This window comes from Tubulanus polymorphus, chromosome 10 (genome assembly GCF_964204645.1).
Source record: "Tubulanus polymorphus chromosome 10, tnTubPoly1.2, whole genome shotgun sequence".
NCBI lineage: Eukaryota > Metazoa > Nemertea > Palaeonemertea > Tubulaniformes > Tubulanidae > Tubulanus > Tubulanus polymorphus.
Window position 1 is genome coordinate 13,075,526 of NC_134034.1, and position 17,512 is coordinate 13,093,037.

General features: G+C 39.3%; 1 protein-coding gene across 3 annotated transcripts; it reads left to right on the forward strand.

Annotated features, from left to right (window-relative positions):
* On the forward strand, positions 1-17,252 carry LOC141911853 (sterol O-acyltransferase 1-like). Of its 3 annotated transcripts, none has more exons than XM_074802924.1 (13): positions 1-89; positions 6,856-6,923; positions 7,375-7,559; positions 7,967-8,077; positions 8,706-8,854; positions 9,776-9,903; positions 10,192-10,267; positions 10,709-10,808; positions 11,069-11,265; positions 11,812-11,997; positions 12,797-12,922; positions 13,395-13,537; positions 14,156-17,252. In XM_074802924.1, exons 1-13 carry the CDS (start codon positions 32-34, stop codon positions 14,216-14,218), a joined length of 1,590 nt encoding a protein of 529 aa, XP_074659025.1. In that variant the 5' UTR covers positions 1-31; the 3' UTR covers positions 14,219-17,252. The 3 variants fall into 3 exon arrangements, with proteins under 3 accessions (XP_074659025.1, XP_074659023.1, XP_074659024.1); XM_074802922.1 differs by having other exon boundaries at positions 11,812-11,987; positions 12,787-12,922; XM_074802923.1 differs by lacking the exon at positions 1-89 and adding an exon at positions 5,541-6,338 and having other exon boundaries at positions 11,812-11,987; positions 12,787-12,922.
* The last annotated feature ends 260 nt before the right edge of the window (positions 17,253-17,512 follow it).

The window sequence follows — 17,512 nt, forward strand, 5'->3', positions numbered from 1 at the left end:
GCTAGCTTCGATTGAGTCATAACTAGCGAAGATGGCGGAAGAAAGCGCCGATCGAGTTCAATTGGCGAACGGTAATTACAACTCTACAGGTCAGTGATTATCAATTTACCGAATTTATTTTCATTCGGAGTTTATCGTCGAACGTCGAGAAAAATTTCCGCTCCGAAATCGCTTTGGAACCCGGAGTTTCCGATGAGAGAACGAAGTATTAGCTTAGTCTGTGTCTACTCCTTCCGAATATGATTTTTAGCTAATTAGTCGAATTCTTCGATGATTACCCGTTGATAATTTTACCCTTTTCTTCCCGACCCGTTCCTGAATCATTCGAGTACCTAAATCTTAGAAATTAATGCCTAAACGTCCTGAGACTTTCAGGGGCGGACAATGAATGGGAATGCCTCATCATTCATGGGAGGGTCCGCCTCCCGACCATCCCAAAAAAGTCAAGATGCCCTGAAATTTCACGGGAAAATATAAATGATGGATTGATATCTAAAAATGTTGACATTCATAAGCTTGTTCTCTATATTTTCAAAAGTGAGTTAATATTTTCCGGAGCGAGGTTGCTTTCAGGGTGCCATTTTAATTGATCCCCTATTTTGGGGGGGTTTTACCCTCCCTGATTCGAACCCTAGATCCGCCCCTGATAATCAGGCCTAATTACTGAGTGTCATGATATACAAGATCAAAACTGAATCCTGGTTGCTGACTACAATGCAATGCGGTCGATTATTTAAGTCGTACAGTCCACAGTGTAGTCCGATTACTGACTAAAAACTACGGTCCAGTTACTGACTGAATGATAGTCTGGCTACTGACTAAATTCAATGTCTCTAGGTTACTGACTCCTGCTTGTTCTAAAGTGCCGTCTCCTATGATACATGTTTCTTTGATTCAGTTGTTTAGAATATGTAGTGGCCAGTCACCCCCCCCCCAAAAAAAAAAAAATCAAGTGGCTATTCATACGGACACGTATGGATTACTCTGGAATTATTCGTAGGGTTAGGGTTAGGGTAAGGTGAGGCTATATGTAGTTAAAACATTCGATCGACTGTCAGCGAGCTCGATGGTCTAGTGGTATGATGCTGCGCTAGTAATTTACTGGCGCGGGTTCCAGTCTCGCTCGATCCGCTATTTTTCTCTAACTATATTCTCCGCGCTTTCCTTGAATTTTCTAAGTCGCGCACCTCTGTACGCATGCGTGGCGTCCAATCAGCGACAGTTATTAGCGTACAGATCCTAGTTCCGTACGAGTAGCCTCCTGAGTAATCCCCGTACGGGTAGCTTCCAGAGTAATCCCCGTACGGGTCTGTACGGGTAGGTTCCAGAGTAATCCCCGTACGAGTAGCCTCCAGAGTAATCCCCGTACCGGTAGCCTCCAGAGTAATCCCCATACGGGTAGCCTCCAGAGTGATCCCCGTACGGGTAGCCACAGCGTTTAGAATATTATTGATTCTCAGGTTTCAGGAAGGATAGAAAGAGAAATTTTAATGGTAAGTCTCGAAATGTGTTATGGATGATTTTTATTTTGCCATTAGATCAAACGGATTGATTATTTTTATTTGTTCATTTGTTTGCTTGAACATTTTCATTTACGTTATTTAGTTTAGTTTTGGAGGTTTTTTGTTTTGGATGTGTTTCATTTCATCTTAATTGCACGTTGTTTATCATAGAATTTTCATATTTGATCTTTTAACGCAATAATTGTAAAACATTAAGAGCTTTGAAATCTGTAGATAGCATAGAGACACATCCTATTCAAACCAGGAAGCTGACAGAGTCATGATGTTACCGGGTTCAAATTCCTGTCTGACTCTCATGATGTCAAATCCCTGTGAGGGAGGATGTGTCTACTAGGACAGGTGTTTGTACTGTGACAGAGTCTCATGATGTCATCAGGTTCAAATCCCTGTGAGGGAGGATGTGTCTAGTAGGACAGGGGTTTGTACTGTGACAGAGTCTCATGATGTCATCAGGTTCAAATCCCTGTGAGGGAGGATGTGTCTACTAGGACAGGGGTTTGTACTGTGACAGAGTCTCATAATGTCATCAGGTTCAAATCCCTGTGAGGGAGGATGTGTCTACTAGGACAGGGGTTTGTACTGTGACAGAGTCTCGTGATGTCATCAGGTTCAAATCCCTGTGAGGGAGGATGTGTCTACTAGGACAGTGGTTTGTACTGTGACAGAGTCTCGTGATGTCATCAGGTTCAAATCCCTGTGAGGGAGGATGTGTCTACTAGGACAGTGGTTTGTACTGTGACAGAGTCTCGTGATGTCATCAGGTTTAAATCCCTGTGAGGGAGGATGTGTCTACTAGGGCAGGGGTTTGTACTGTGACAGAGTCTCGTGATGTCATCAGGTTCAAATCCCTGTGAGGGAGGATGTGTCTAGTAGGACAGGGGTTTGTACTGTGACAGAGTCTCATGGATGTCATCAGGTTCAAATCCCTGTGAGGGAGGATGTGTCTAGTAGGACAGGGGTTTGTACTGTGACAGAGTCTCACGATGTCATCAGGTTCAAATCCCTGTGAGGGAGGATGTGTCTACTAGGACAGGGGTTTGTACTGTGACAGAGTCTCGCGATGTCATCAGGTTCAAATCCCTGTGAGGGAGGATGTGTCTACTAGGACAGGGGTTTGTACTGTGACAGAGTCTCGTGATGTCATCAGGTTCAAATCCCTGTGAGGGAGGATGTGTCTACTAGGACAGGGGTTTGTACTGTGACAGAGTCTCGTGATGTCATCAGGTTCAAATCCTTGTGAGGGAGGATGTGTCTACTAGGACAGTGGTTTGTACTGTGACAGAGTCTCGTGATGTCATCAGGTTCAAATCCTTGTGAGGGAGGATGTGTCTACTAGGACAGGGGTTTGTACTGTGCCAGAGTCTCGTGATGTCATCAGGTTCAAATCCCTGTGAGGGAGGATGTGTCTACTAGGACAGGGGTTTTATCCTGATGAATAACCCTAACAGCCACAAGTTGATGATTGGGTTTGATATAATGAATTGTGATTATTTCATGACTGGGTGTACGTACTTGAATGTGAATCATCATCAGGTGTTTGAATTAACTATTGATTCAACGTTTTTCAAGTTGTGCGTATATGTAACCTCAATTTAAAGTACTTATGTCACGGGTTTGTTTGACTGCCAGGAAACGTCAAGTGCGTGTGTGTAATAAATCAGCGTCCCTTGGTTGCTTATAAACTGCTAAACAGAAAATGATTTTAAAGCTGCTTGAATTTGAGTAAATTGCCCGAAACACTTTCAATTTTGAGAATTAGGCTATTATAAGAAATCTTTTAAATCAGACTGCGCCTAAGTCGGTACAGTTAGGACCGGGATATTTTTTTCGTTATAAGGTGGTTACTGAATTGAAAAAACCGAGTTTAGGTCGTGTAAGGGATAAAACTGTGCTCACAAAACCACCGAATTACTGGTTCGGCACTGATTTTATTATAGTTAACCTAGTACAGCTTAATCAGGATGATTCAGTTCACAGACCGAGTAAGGACGATGTACTTAACAGTTTCATACCGGAATTAGTCTCGGATAAAAAATGTTTCTGATCCAAAAATACTGGTAAATTGACATAATATATTAGACGCGGTATATTGTCAGTGATGTATTTATAGCCTGATGCTGAGTGGAGCTTGTCGATTTGATTCTAGTGCTTCTGATGCATTGTAAACGAAAGACTTGCTGTCATTTCTCATGTATAGAGGGAATGCGCAATTTTTCGCAGTGATAAATTTAAGGATATTCCTATAGAACTAATATGGAAAATACATTAAACTACGAGTTGACAGGTAGGATTTGTTCATGAATTTGATCAGTTTAAAGGGATGTATTTGTCAGGTGGGGGGTGAACCGATGATCGGAGACAATAGATTCCCGGGGGGGAAGGGGGGATAAACGGAGTCTACTGCGGATGCATAAAGAACAATTCAAAGATATTCGATATAATTCTTAAGCGTTCGTTCAGACACAGCTGTTGCTGTACGGGATGATGTTCTCTTATTCGATACCGTATTTCATGAACGTCAAATCCGCGACATATGTTACACGTATTGTAAAACATGAAATGGCGTCCAATCCTGGTAAGGAGGCGATTTAACATTATCTCTTTTTCACTGTTCTACTAATGCCTTCATGAATATATATATATATATATATATATATATATATATATATATATATATATATATATATATATATATATATATATATATATATATATATATTATATGTCATTTCTACCTTACCAGTAGCATGGACGTATAGACGTATAGTCTAGTTAATAATAGTTAGTAGTAACATCCGAGCAGCTACTAATTTTAGGCACTCAGGAGTTATCGATAATCTTATTGAAATTATTGAAAATTTGCCGTGGAGTTCGTTCGTTCACCGCTACTTGTGGAAGTTTTATTACGTGTGTTTAGGAATCAAAAGTTCAAGGGGGTTATATATAAACTGTTTATGTCATCGATCGAGTCGTAAATATTTTATTCGTTAGTTTCAGTGCGAATGCACCGAATTTGGCAACGGTCTCTTTAATGGCGCATTTACAACTGACCTAAAAGTACTCATCGTAGACTAGATATTGATATTATTGCGGTTGTGGTGTAACAACGCGTTGCAGGTCAAATCAAACCGGTTTACCATTCATTCGAACTTTATTTATTTTTTTTAAAGAAAAAGTTTTTTTCTCGTTTAGCCTCGTTGAAATATATTACGATCCTTTATATGTCCGATGCTATGAATTCTACCGCGTTGATTGTGTCTATAGTCGCGATCACACGAGCGTTTCGGGGCCATAAATGTCGCACCAGGCTTGAGAGCAAAATTTTCAAACGGCCCCGGTAATGATTCACTTCGCCGCTTTGTGAATGCGCTTTTTAATTAGGTACAGGCTAAAAATCCATGTGGGGGGATGGGGGTGCTTAACCCAGTGTATGTATTTCATTTAGATTTTAGGCTGAGTGAATTATTAGAAGGTTCATTGACCCAGGCCAAATAGGCGCGGATCAGGCCCGAGTCATATTTGACCCGTGTCTAATTAGAGAGCGCGTGCGTTCACAGGTAAACCACTTAACAATGATCCAACAAAGTGAAGTGAATCATTTCCAGATTCTATTTGAAGTAAACAAGTTGCCATTCACGCACAATAATTTGACCAGTCCAATAATTCAGCCTGGTCCGACGTTCGTGGCCGGGCCAAAAACGCTCAACGAGATCGCTGCTTAAAGATATAGATCAAAAACGAACGCGGTCGTATTTATGAAGATTTCACCGCCGGTTGTTTACGTCCGCTAAATTGCGCGATTATCGCGATTCTTGATTTCGAATAATGATATCGTCGCGATAATCGATATTCGCCGCCCCCATATCTTATCAGATCGGTGTTTTTCGTTTATCAGAGATTTTAATCGGTGACCGAGCGCGCGTTTATTGCGTAGTAGTTCTACCACCGGGGGGGTTTTAGTTCTGAAATCCTCTTGTTCGTAAAAAAGAGATAAACGAAAAAAATATCGTCGTTTGTTTTGTACAGGATCAATTATGCACGCGTGCATGAATGAGCAGGTTTTTTGTCAAGGGACGACGGCTTCGGTAGAGATTTGTATACCTTACTGTAGAGTGTTGTATCGTCGCGTCGTAAAGCTCGCCTATTCAGGCAGTTCGATAAAATCGGCATTTCTTCTACTGTGATCGGTTGGTATTCGTGATCCGATCAATTGCGAGTTTCCAAGCGATAAAGATCGCGAGGAATATTGAGATTCCGAGATTCGCGGCGTCTTCGGAAATCAGGCGTCAGGCGTCGCTAGAAACTGTGGAAAAAATTGCGGCGAGTCTGATAAATTCTGGAAGTTGCTTAAACTTTGTTTCGAAAAATCTACGATAGGCCGTGGTGCTCGCTATTGGGGAGAAATCGCGAATGGATTTTTCGGACTCAAGTCGTCATCCTGGGAAATTGCTTCGGACTTGTCTCTCCAGTTTCAACTTAGGCTAAATTCAAACAGTTTTGTTTTGTTATCAGAATTGATAAAATTTGAGGTACGCGAGTGAACATGAATTTCATGTTAAATGCCTAAATCTTTTGTGAAATAGAAAATGCCGGAAACTCGGTCTTTGATTGCAGTCGAAAGCGCTGACTTTTAAACTGCGAAAAGTGCTGCTGAATTTTGCCGATTTTCGATGTTTCTATCGCGATTAAATCGCGTACAGTTAACGCCTGATTGCATGTAGGAATACGAGAGGCGCGTCTCGTTTGTTTTTTCGGCGTAGATTAGAATCATGAAATCGAACGGATATCGGTCGATTTGGTGGCGAAAGATTTCAGGTCGGTCGCATTTTTACGATTGAAATTTCAATTTAGGAAAAAAATGGGGTCTTTTTCAATACGGGCTTTGGATGTTTCAAGCTCTTTCCGCAATTAACTTTAAAATCAATGAAATTCGAAGGTGTTTACTTGTAAGGTTAAAATGGTTGAAATTTGAAATTTTTTTGTTAAATTTTATTTTGAAATTTAGATTTTTAGAACGAAATTTTTCAAGTTGAAATTTGCAAAACTTTTCTCAGTTAATCGCTGAAAATTTTGTCGACTAAGATTCTCGTTGAAATTTAGAATTGTGAAAAAATTGCAATTTACCCTTTGTTGCTTGCAGCAGAAAAGTTTTGAAATGAAACTTCAACCGGGGAAATAAACTAATTTTCTTTTTGTGTGTTCATGCCAAGTTTGTAATTTCGCAAAAGAAAAAGTGCATGTTTGATCGTGGCTATAGTTTTGGAAAATTTTGTTAGAAAACCCAAATATTTGAAGTAAACTTGCTTTATTTGTTGTTCCTGTATTATTTCAGATGTGAGTCCGCAAAAACAAGCGTTCATCCGAAAACATAATCTACAACAAATAAAAGAAAAAGCGCAGGTAGGAGGTGTTCTTAAATCTGGGTCCTACGGGGGATACGTGCGTATACTTCAACAACCGGCAAAGATCACTAATTTTGGATACCAAATCGCACTTTCAACTATCTCAGACAAAAACGAAATCAGTTTTCTGATTTTCTAATTTCCCATCTTTAGCTCGGACTTTGCTTACCTCTGACTGATTTTGTTGGTCCCAGTTTGTCCGATTTTGGCATTATGATTATCAAGACTATTACGATTATTGAATGTCGGCCATCTTGTCCATATGGCTGCCATGCGGCCGTATTGAATTTTTCTAATTTCTTAAATTCGGGACAAACATTGAATTGCTATACTGAATACGTTTTCATAATGAATATCAAAACTACAATTGTCTCGTAATGTCGGCCATCTTACCTATATGGCTGCCATGCGGCCGTATTGAATTTTGCATTGTCGCGTTCGTATTTCAGAAATGTAGACGAGAACTGTGCGAACAGTTGAGCGGTAATTTCACGGAACTCGTCGACGAGATTATCACGCAAGTCGAGGATATCGAAGAGACGCGCGATGCCGCTGGTGCCGAACGACGGCGTAAACGAGGCAAAAACGGCGAACTTCCCGATAAGGAATTCGTATCGCGGCAATCTATACTGACGTACGTTTTTAGTATTCAATTTTACTTTAAGATTCTACTTGTGTCGCGTCGTTAGACATATTTAATTGAAAATGAACTACAAACGTCGGATATTAGACATTTTATCAGCACACTTTCAAAAACTGATCGTCCACACTTCACATGTGTTCAGTGCTTCACCTGAGATATTTTCAATTGAAAATGAACTACAAACAACAGACATTAGATATTTCATAAGTTTCTTGAATGTGTGCTGATAAAATCTTAGAACTTCGGAACTTTATCCGTAGACATTATCGCGAATCAACTATCCTACGTGAACTGAATATTTAACGAAGTAACGGTTAATTAGGATTTCGGGTTTTAATTGTTTTCACCCTCGATTAATTGTTTATTTTATTAATTGTTTTTTGTTTTTCTATTCTCAGCGAGCTGCTCGAAATTGATCATATACGAACGATATATCACATCTTCGTCGCGATTCTGATCGTTTTCTCTCTGAACACGGTCGTCTACGACATCTTTGAAAACGGTCTGAAGTAAGTATTCGATGAAACGTCTCGTGTTGCCTCGCCGTGTGACGTGTTTCGTTCCGCGTGATTTTATCGGTAATCTATAATAATAATAATAATAATGAATTTTTAAATTCGTACAGCTAAGTACAACGCTCATTGAGCAGAACAAAAAAATATACAATATACAAATTATAACCTGATGAAAAAGTACATAGCATAAGTATAGTAAATCAGTATAAATATATGATATAAAATTGCCAGCACAGCACTTTTTAGTGAAATGATTTCACTGTTCGTAAATTGAAAATTTGGGTCATTCTTAATTTCAAGTAATGGTGGCTGATTCGATAAAACTGTGTTTTATCATGCATTAAACTTTTTTCGCGTTTTATCGCGGTGATTTTCATTTTTACCCCCCCCCCCCCCTCCGGTCTTTTTTGTTGTGTGGGGCGATACGACGAAAAGAATTCGTAATTTTAGGCGTTCATTAAAAATTGCAATGCGTGTGACTTTTTTAAGTTTATTTTTACATGGCCCGAATCAGCTACTAAAGTAATCAGTTGATATCGTTATATTAGGGTCACCTAACCTGGACAACTCGGAAAACTCTAGAAATCTATCATAAATTTCGATGTTTTCTTGTATTTTTCAGACCGGACCTGTTTAATTTCGAAGTGATTGTTTGGGGTTTCGGTAAATTGCCGATAGTGATGACGATATGGGTGTGTATGCTTCTGGCTAATACTGTAGTATTGTATCCGCTATTCCAACATTGGGCATGGAACCGACCGAAGAAAGTTGGTATGTTCTATTTTTCAAAGGCTCGTAACGTGAATGAATACTATGATTGCACTTGGTTGATCCTCACTTGCTGCAAGTGGAATCCTCTATTGCCACGGTAGTTGATGTCCTACAGCATACTAGCGACACCTGGTGGATCCTCACTTGCTGCAAGTGGAATCCTCTATTGCCACGGTAGTTGATGTCCTACAGCATACTAGTGCCACCTGGTGGATCCTCACTTGCCGCAAGTGGAATCCTCTATTGCCACGGTAGTTGATGTCCTACAGCACACTAGCGACACCTGGTGGATCCTCACTTGCCGCAAGTGGCATCCTCTATTGCCACAGTAGTTGATGTCCTACAGCACACTAGCGACACTTGGTGGATCCTCACTTGCTGCAAGTGGAATCCTCTATTGCCACGGTAGTTGATGTCCTACAGCATACTAGCGACACCTGGTGGATCCTCACTTGCTGCAAGTGGAATCCTCTATTGCCACGGTAGTTGATGTCCTACAGCACACTAGCGACACCTGGTGGATCCTCACTTGCCGCAAGTGGAATCCTCTATTGCCACGGTAGTTGATGTCCTACAGCACACTAGCGACACCTGGTGGATCCTCACTTGCCACAAGTGGAATCCTCTATTGCCACGGTAGTTGATGTCCTACAGCACACTAGCGACACCTGGATCCTCACTTGCTGCAAGTGGCATCCTCTATTGCCACGGTAGTTGTATCCTACTGCTCTCCTCGCTAGCGACACCTGGTGGATCCTCACTTGCCACGCGAGAGATACCCTCGCTTGCCGCAGTGTTGTTGCCAATTCCTCTCCGAGTTTGGGAAGGAACTGCAACCCTATCACCCCTGGCGTTGGTGCCTCAGAGAGGGTATCATTGATACTGATTTCTGAAGAAACGATGTGCATTGTTATATTTTAGGTTACTATGACTACGTGTATTTGGCTCTTTACATCGCGTATATTTTGGCGTTTTTGATTCTTCCCGTGATCACGTCATTTCAACATCAACTGCCGATTGCGTCGAAACTGATCGCCATTCTTGAACAGGTTAGCTAGAGTGGATACTAATCAAGCATTCTAAAAATTCTGAAAACTATGACCGGTGATGTGTGTCGAGAAGTGTCCGTCAAAATAGCTGAGAATTTATGCACAAACTTTGTTCAAGTATAAGAAAGTTTATTTTCATCTGTTATTTTGTCGTGAAAAATGCCGATATTGTCAGGATAGGAAAAAGTGAAAATTCCAGAGTTCATCAATCTGGCCCCTGGGTCGAGTTAAGTTATTGGTAAAGTTTCTCTAATGCGCTGCTTTAATGATTTAATGTTTCATTCGTAGGTTCGTTTGATAATGAAAGCTCACGCGTTCGTAAGATACAACATTCCACGAGCGATCAACTATAAACCAAAATCTGGTACGTATTCCCGTGGGCCGAGCTGCGCTTTTTCTAACGCGATGTATTCTGCAGAATTAATAGAATTTCGACAAAAAATGACTAAGTAAAAACTGGGTTTTATAACTGAGTTTGATAAACTATCGGTTAGATTTTCCGGTGCCCAGTTCCACAGTTTTGAGTTAGAGTTTACTCTGAGTTAGATTTAGTTCATTTTCGATGGGTTAACTCAGAGTTAAATCTGAACTCTGAACTGCGGAACTGGATCCTGAAGTTTGTCGTAACCAGGTTCCTGTGTATATTAAGAACTATATTGAACTATCGGTTATAATGAACAGATTTTCTGGTCTCTTGAAGCTCGTTGTAATGAGGGTCCACTGAATCAGTTATATCGCGAACAGATTTCCTAGTGCACTGAAGTTTCTAGTGGATTAAAACTGTAAAGTGCTGTTTTATTTGTAGATGACGATGTTGAAGATGTCGGTGGACCGTGTCCAGATTTCTCGAAATATCTCTATTTCCTGTTCGCGCCGACTTTAGTCTACAGAAACAGTTACCCGAGGTTCGTTTTTCAATCAAAATTTGATTATTAAAATCAAAATTTAATTCATTCAATGATTCATATTTTTTTTGATTTTCAAATTTCCAAAACATCTTTTATTCGATTTCAAATTATATCTCAGATTTTAGAAATGAAATACGAACTTACCTCTTACTTTGTATCTACATTTTCAAAATTTCTAATTTTCCGATTCTAAATTTAATTAATTTTTTTTTTAAGATTTGAATTTTTTTATCTCCGATTCTTTTTCTCACTCGTAGAACTCCGACGGTACGATGGAACTACGTGATCAGTAATCTGTTGCAAGTCGTCGCGTGTCTGTTCTACATTCACTACATATTCGCGCGGTTTTGTATACCAGTGTTCCAGAATTTCAACAGCAGTTCGATCAACGCGCGTAAAATGGTACTCGGCATGTTCGGTTGTATGCTTCCCGGGACCCTCGTGCTGTTTACCGGTAATTGAAACCGTTTGTTATTTCACAAACTCTAAATCTTCCTTTTAACCCTTTCAGTGCGGTGTATAAATCAGTGACAGATTTTGCTAGTACACCGCAGTGCGGTGTATTGATGTAATTAGTATTAATCTCTCTTCGAACAATGGCAGCACCTGTCAAACATAGTGAAATACTTGTAACTAACGATACACCGCACCGCAGTGTAGACGCACTATAGTGGAATTCCCGTTATTCAACACACGAGGGTGGAATTTCTCAAAATTTTCAAATTATCTCCAGCACTATAGGGTATTGATTAGTCAGCACTGAAAGGGAAAAGCTTAAAATGATTCTAAAACAGTGGAATACTAGTAACTAACGATACACCGCGCCGCAGTGTAGACACACTATAGTGGTATTCCCGTTATTCAACACACGGGTGGAATTTTTGAAAATTTTCAAATTATCACGAGCACTAAAGGGTATTATTAAGTCAGCACTGAAAGGGTTAATACCAAATTGAAAACATGAATCGTTTACAAATCATCGTCGATCGTATGTTTGCAGGTTTTTTCGCGTTGTTGCACTCGTGGTTGAACGCGTTCGCCGAGATGTTGAGATTCGGCGATCGTCTGTTTTATAAAGACTGGTGGAATTCGTCGTCGTTCTCGAACTATTACCGAACGTGGAACGTCGTCGTTCACGACTGGCTTTACAGCTACGTTTATAAAGACGTCGACTACGTGAGTATGAGTAACCCCCGCTGCGATTCGAACTCGATACAGAGTCGAAATGTGACCGGCAGGGTCTAATGTCCATTTATTAATGGATGAGAACTGTCTTTCTGGGATATTTTGCTTACCTTTTGAGGTACATACCTTATTTATGTCTTAACAGAATGCCAAAAATCGCGGACAACAACTGCATATCCGATATTATTCTACGCCACCCTGATTTAGTTGTTGAAACCCACAAGAAAAATGACTTCATTTCGTAGGCATGGTGACAATTTTCAAATTCAAGAAATTTCACAAAATGGAGGATTTTCTCTCCTATTCAACTGAATTAAAGGAGACTTTTTGCCAATCCTTCTAATTGGTACAGAACTGGAATAATATCGGATATTCAGTTGTTGTCCACGATTATTGGCATTCTGTTAAGACCTAAATGAGGTATATACCCTAAAAAGAAAGTGAAATATCCCAGAGAAACCGGTCTCATCCATTAATAAATGGACATTAGATTTAACTGTTAGAGACTGATATTAATCGCAGTATGTCAGAGTTAATGAACAAAACCCACAGTTGCTGATTTAACAATTTGACAGTTTCAAAGTTTTAACAAAACTTCACCGACCCATCAGAGAAATGAAAATAACAAAATAATGACATACAGTAATTTAAAGATATCGACTTTTCTAAGGAAGAATAGGGACAGAATATTGACTGTCATGTAGATTATTCTTTATTGTATGGTAGTTACGGTATTGTATTTCTATAACTGGTACTGTATTTAAAATGTAGTATATATATATATTTGTAGTTGATGAAAGGCCGATGTCGAGCTTTATCGATGGCTGCTGTATTCGGTTTATCGGCATTTGTTCATGAATACGTGATTTGCGTCGCGTGCGGATTTTTCTATCCTATTCTGTTCGTCATGTTTGGTGGAGTCGGGTGTAAGTATTCGAGAAAAAAAACTCTACCAAGTTCGCCTATTATTTGACCGCGTTGCTGCAAAGTGCTTCAGTTCATGAAGGAATTAGATATTTTCGTAAAAGCGTGCACAGGGGAAAACGCGTCTAGAAAAGAATGAATTTCTTGAGTTAGGGCTTGTTTTAAAAAAAGGATCAAATTTCTTTGAGTTTAATTCTTGGGGCCAGTTGCATAGTCATGACTTAGACTTAAGACCAATCTAAGACCAACTTCGTTCTGTAGCCAATCTAATGACTTAAGACCAGTCTTAAGATTTAAGACCACTTTTGGACTTAGTTAGTACGGAAAACTTATTTCATTTTATCCATAAAAGCGATACCAATAGTTACTGTATTACGCATAAGAGTTTTTTATCGGTATCTCTTCTATGCGTACGTCGATAGCTGAACTCCCTTCCTGAAGATTTATTTCATTTTTATCGTCGTTCTATTGCAGTCGGTTTAGCGTTCATTAGCGATAAAGCTAACAGACGTATCGGGAACATTATGATGTGGGTAATGTTATTCTCCGGAACCGGAACATTGTTTGCCCTATATTCCATGGAGTGGTACGCTCGGCGGAACTGTCCGGCTATTTCTGTAAGTAGTGCGTCGTTGTAGGCATTTATTTTCTGCAGGCGACACAATTTAATACTACCCTTTTCAGATATTCAGGATTGTGTGAAATGTGTACGATCAGTCTTTGAAATTTTGCTGATAAAATGTCAGATGCCTGGGGTTATATCTATCGATAATGTCTCAGATGAAGTACTACTGAACGCATGTTACGCGTAAATGATCAGTTTTCCATCAGTAAGCTGATATAATGTCTCATGTCTAGTGTTTCGAGTTCATTTTCAATCAGAAATGTCTCAGATGAAGCACTGAACACATGTGAAGTGTGGACGATCAGTTTTTGAAAGTGTGCTGATAAAATGTCTAATGTCTGGTGTTTGTAGTTCATTTTCAATCAAAAATGTCTCAGGTGAAGTACTGAACACATGTGAAGTGTGGACGATCAGTTTTTGAAAGTGTGCTGATAAAATGTCTAATGTCTGGTGTTTGCAGTTCATTTTCAATCAAAAATGTCTCGGGTGAAATCCCGAACACCTTTGAAATGTGGACGATCAGTTTTTGAAAGTGTTCCGATAAAATGCTTTTTACGGCGTCAGAATACGGAGTTAACGTTGAATGTATTCGGTATTCTCTTCTTTTCAGGATAATTGGTTATTGAACGAGTTGATTCCGCATTCGTGGTTTTGCGGCGTGAAATTCAACTGAAGTCGAACAACGGATCCTTTCCCTCCACCATTTTCTACTTCCCGATTCAATCGACTCATCATCTTCATCCTCCTTCTTCTAGTAAATTGAATCGTTGAATTGAATCCGTTTGTGTAAATAGAAAATTCAACAGACTGCTGAAAACGTATGATTGATCGTCGTCGAGTCACTAAAATCTGCCGATTTCAATCATGTGCACAAAAAAAAACTCGGGAGCTTAAAATCTTATTCGAACGTTCTATTATCTTGATGCATGTACAAATTATACTATGTCAATAATCTTGATCCAATTCGGCGGTTCATCGTTGGAATTTGACTCTTAGTATTAACACTTTCCGTGCGTCTACACCACAGTGCCGTGTATAAATTGGTGAGGGGCTTCACTAGTACATCGCATCGCAGTGTATTTTGATTTGATATATAATTAGTTATTATAAACCTTTCAGTGCATCCACACTGCAGTGTAGTGTATAAATTGCCGATGAATTTCACTAGTACATCACATGGCAGTGTATTTGATATGATAAGTAATTAGTTATTACAACCGATTCATTGTGTCTACACTGTAGTGCAGTGTATATAATGCCGATGAACTTTGCGAGTACACTGTGTCGTGGGGTATCTATGCAATAGGGTATTAGTTATCATCTCTATTTTAAGATGGCAGCACCTGTCAGACATTATGCAGTATCTGTAACGAACAATACATCGCACCGCAATGTAGATTGCGCTTTAGTGGTACGTCCTTTATACATCCCACTGTGGTTAAATTTTTCAAAATTTTCAAATTATCTCCAGCACCTTGGGTTAATAATTAGTCAGCGTTGAAATAGGGTTAATAGACATTCGGTATGAACTAATAAACCAGAGTCAAACTTCAACAAAATCCATCGGAATCGCTCTCAAGTCCTCTGTGTATCGACTATAATTATGTTCTCTATAATCTTTTGTATTTTTGAATTATTTCCGAACGAATTTGTGTAAAAAGATTTTTTGATTCTGTCAACATTTTGCGTTGCACTTTCGTATGAAAATAGTGACTTCAAAGAAATCCATTACAGGGGTCAGTTGCTCAAAAGTTGGTTAAAGATGACCGGCCGATGAATACCATAGTAACAATGAACCTTTAATTGTCACTATGCCAACTATCCACTGGTTAACTCTAACCAACTGGCCCCTGTACGTCACAAGTTTTTTTTCGGTTTGGGAAAGAATGGGCAGTGTATGTGTCGTCAGTTTTAAGTCTCGACGGGATTAGGTTTAAGGCGTTACGATAAAGATTAATAAGAATATTTTCTCTACGAGAGAAAATTCTATGTAAATTCGGTACCTCATACAGTAGACCCCTCGAATCCAAGCTCAGGTTCATTTTATACATTAGTGTACAGACAAATATTACGATTAATCTGGATTTCTCATAAACCAGATTTGGGTCGTAAATTCCGTAGAGGGACCGTAGATATTTCGCCGAGTTCTGAATCTGAGAACTACGGCGGTTGATTCGGGCCACGGTAAAAAGTAGCATCGGGACCGTAAATAACTGTTGAGAATCGGGGAAATTACGAATGGTTTTTAGTAGAATTGACCTTAGCTTGAGTGCTTTACCTCAAGGGATAGGAAGGAGTCTACCGTGTATGTTTTAATAGTCATTCAAGTGTGAAACGTTTTTGCAGTGAAATGTGACGCTATTTTTCTAAGAAAAATAATTATATAGTAATCGTTGATTCGCGTTATGGTGAATCGATCGTTAAGTATTGGGAAATTTGTATTTGAAAAAAAAAATGTTGAACATTTGTTGTTTAAGGTGCTAAAGTTGTATTGATATTATAGCAGGGACCTTATTTTCGTAGACTAGAAAATCCTATGAGCTTAAGGATCACTTTGAATCATTGAACTCATTGAGAATGAGAAAGTTTGTCGTACGGAAATTAATAATAATTTTACTGAATCGTTGAATTCACTGGTCTTTGGAAATGGTTGAGAACAGGTCTTAAGTTGTTAGATTGGTTTTAGAACTAAAATCAGCTTAGACTTGCCTAAAGTTGAACTAAAATGAATTTAGACTAGTCATGAGTTGTAAGATTGGTTATGGAACCAGAATGAACTTAAACTAGTTTTAAGTTGTTTGTTTGATCGGTTATAGAACCAAAATGAATTTTGACTGGTTTTAAGTTGTGATATTGGTTATAGAACCAAACTGAGTTTTGACTGGTCAATCTACCAGTCGGTAGATTGGTTGCAGAACCAGAAACAATGAGCTTAAACTGGTCTTAAGTTGTTAGATTGATAGGTTATAGAGCCAGAATGAGCTTAGACTGGTCTCAAGCTGCTAAGTTGGTTATAGAATGGTCGAAGACCGGTTCTAAGTTCATAGCTTGGCTACAGAACCAAAATCAGCTTAAACTGGTCTGAAATCCCAAGTCATAATTACGAAACAGGTCCCTGGGGTTCAAGTTAGTCGATATATTATCACGGTTGCCAGGGTTTGGTGATGATGTACGTTAATTCGTGTAGTATAAACATTTTCTAGATATTTGAAATAATCTTGTATAATCATCTTATTCTTCATTCCCTCGTACACGGGCAGGAATCGTGTAATTGAAACCTGGAAATTCTCACACCTGTCTCATCGTGTATCGTCCAGCGTGACTGGGTTATTATTGGAATGTGATACGCGGAACGATCCAGGGGGACTGTTGGGACTTGTACAAGTTCGTCAAATGTTTCGAGTGACCTTTTCTATTTAATCAGCAACTTCCCTTTTGGAATGTGACAAATCCTTCAAAATTAGTAGTACACAACATGATATGATATTGCCTTTTTGACAAGTCTCTCAGAACTGACCTCTGGATCTACCGCTGCATATTTCGGGCGCTTTACTTAATAATCAATCTGTGTGATGAAATGGTAGGTTTAAGAAAAAGTATGACAATTTATCATCATGACTGTTACGAGTTAAACAAGATAAAACAGGGGGCCAACTACGAGCAAGCGAAGAAATTTGAAATAAAGTTTACAAGAATCGTATTTGAAATAGTTCGTTTTCTATTTTGTCTTTTATTGTTGCATCGTCGTCGATGATTGAACGTGACTTGGAAAATCTGAAGATCGTGAACTGAACGCTAGCTCAGGACGACTTATACAACCCGATCCCTTATCGTCGCAACAGTCTGCGATTTGCATATGAATACCTGGCCACATCGCGGTGAATTAGAGGATCATCATTCATTCAATTCGACTTTTTCAACCCCCTTTCCCTCAACACAAAATCGGCCATTTTTTAATATACATTAA